Source organism: Sinocyclocheilus anshuiensis, unplaced genomic scaffold (genome assembly GCF_001515605.1).
Source record: "Sinocyclocheilus anshuiensis isolate Anshui unplaced genomic scaffold, SAMN03320099.WGS_v1.1 C32996998, whole genome shotgun sequence".
Taxonomy (NCBI): Eukaryota; Metazoa; Chordata; class Actinopteri; order Cypriniformes; family Cyprinidae; genus Sinocyclocheilus; species Sinocyclocheilus anshuiensis.
The window spans coordinates 1-2005 of record NW_015621297.1 but is presented as its reverse complement, the minus strand read 5'-3'; the positions used below and the strand labels follow the sequence as shown (position 1 = coordinate 2005).

The window sequence follows — 2005 nt, the reverse complement described above, 5'->3', positions numbered from 1 at the left end:
AAGTCCTTGAATCTGGTGTTCATGAAAGAGTGGGAACCCTGATTACTATAAACTTACATGTAATTATATACTAAATAATTATTTATTCGGTAAATTGTCATTTAAATCAATTGAACTAATATACATTTAAATGAAGTGCAATATTTAATAGTAATTTATTTTATTTTAAAATTGCAATATATACAACAGAATTATTTAATATGTAATTAATTCTATTTAGTTATTTTTGTGAGATTCACCAATACTTCTTAATGTCATGTTTTTTTTTTCTTTCAGGGGTCTGAAAGAAGCTACACGGGGCTGGTCTGTGTCTCTGCTGGCTGGGGAGGGCTGGACCGACCTGACTGGCTGTGATTTTGTAATGGATCTCTTGGCTGGAGTTGAGGCTGATGTGCCTCTGGGTCACCCACCCACTCAAACCGATTACCTCTTTAGCAACACAGGCAACAGGTACGCCTCTGTAGAGCTCAGTGCTGACAGTTCATTCAAAAGGAAACTGTGAAATTACTGCTTAAGTCCTTCTTTTTTAATCCATTATGTCTTTTTTTTCAGTATGGTAACCACCGACCTGGATGACTTTATACCACCTGCTCCCTCTATGCAAGCCCCTGGTTTCCCCTCCTTTGAAGCATCCCCATGGGACACCTATGAACCCTCTTCCACATCCCAGGGTGAGTGTCCAACCATTACTAGGAAAAATTCTGAGTCATGATCTGTTGCATAGCTTTGCAGAGGCACGATAAAAGAAATCAAAGTGAATGAAAGCTACAGTATGAGGGTTGGGAAGTGGCTCACCCTGTAGAGTAAATAAAATGATGGTTTCAATCTGACTTTATAAAGGACACTCCTGAAACAATCTTTCTTTCAGGATCTCGAGGTCGACAGATGGATGCTTACGTTGATGACCTCTTTGATTCTGTGTTTGATCAGGGTCCTCCGGTCAGTATCATCCAGTTCAAATATATAAACATTATTGTACAGTTTATAGTCAAACTGGCAACTACTTTAAATTCACCATTAATAATAAAGTCATTATTTTACAGCAACGTATCTGTTTAGAACAATATATCTGTTGATTTTTAGTGAATTATAAATGAAAAGTGTGCTTGTGCTTTCTTTCTTTAAAATAAATGCCACTGTAAATTTTTTTATTTATACATTTATTTTAATATATTGTTTTACATTTATAGAGATGGAACACGAGTCATCACTCAAACTCATGTCAACTGCAAGAGCAGCACAGCTCAACATGTCAGAGCACATGTGCTTATCACTAGGCTACACAGATATACTGTTAACATTTATTAAGCCAGCAAAGATTGCAGAGCTTTGGCACTTATTAACTCTGAGATCTACTTGTATTGCCTTTTATCTCTGAGGGCTGGCCTGAGGTCTTACTATCTGCATTTTTATTTGTTTTTTATTGATAGGACTTTGAACGGATGGCCATGCTGAATCGTAGAATGAGAGGAGGCGGAGGTATGATGCCCAGCATGTACACCGGAGCAGGTACAGTTTGTATCTGTTTAATTAGTATGTAGTGATCGATCGATAGTGATCCAGATATTTAGAGAGCAGTGAAGCCAATATAATGCTGATAAAAATGATACAATTTGATGGTAACAAATAAGATTGCTGAATTTAAACACTTTATTTACACAATATTTATTGTATTTATTAATTTATCCATTTAGAAGACTCGTTTATCCAAAGCAATTTACAAATGAGGAACATCACAAGCAATTTTTAATAGAGCCAACAATGCTCATAGTATACAATGACAGTTTTAGTAGAACAATTTAAATTAAAAATAAATATATGAATGAATATATATAATATAATTTAGTTGACATTTTAATGTAATTTATTTACATTTTAACATCTAATCGTTTTAATATTAATTATTGTTTTATTTAGTTACATTTTTTAATTTAATTTTAATATTTAAAATAAGACCTGACATTTATTTTGGACCTGACATTAGAATTTATTTTGTAACTGGACT

At 33.8% G+C, this 2005-nt stretch overlaps 1 protein-coding gene across 1 annotated transcript; it reads left to right on the top strand.

Annotated features, from left to right (window-relative positions):
- Positions 1–276: 276 nt before the first annotated feature.
- On the top strand, positions 277–1509 carry LOC107683160 (unconventional myosin-XVB-like; the record flags this gene model as incomplete). Its single annotated transcript, XM_016479235.1, has 4 exons — positions 277–450; positions 553–671; positions 869–939; positions 1431–1509. Coding segments are annotated over 4 exons (443 nt in total), but the record flags the coding sequence as incomplete, so codon positions are not given.
- Positions 1510–2005: the final 496 nt, after the last annotated feature.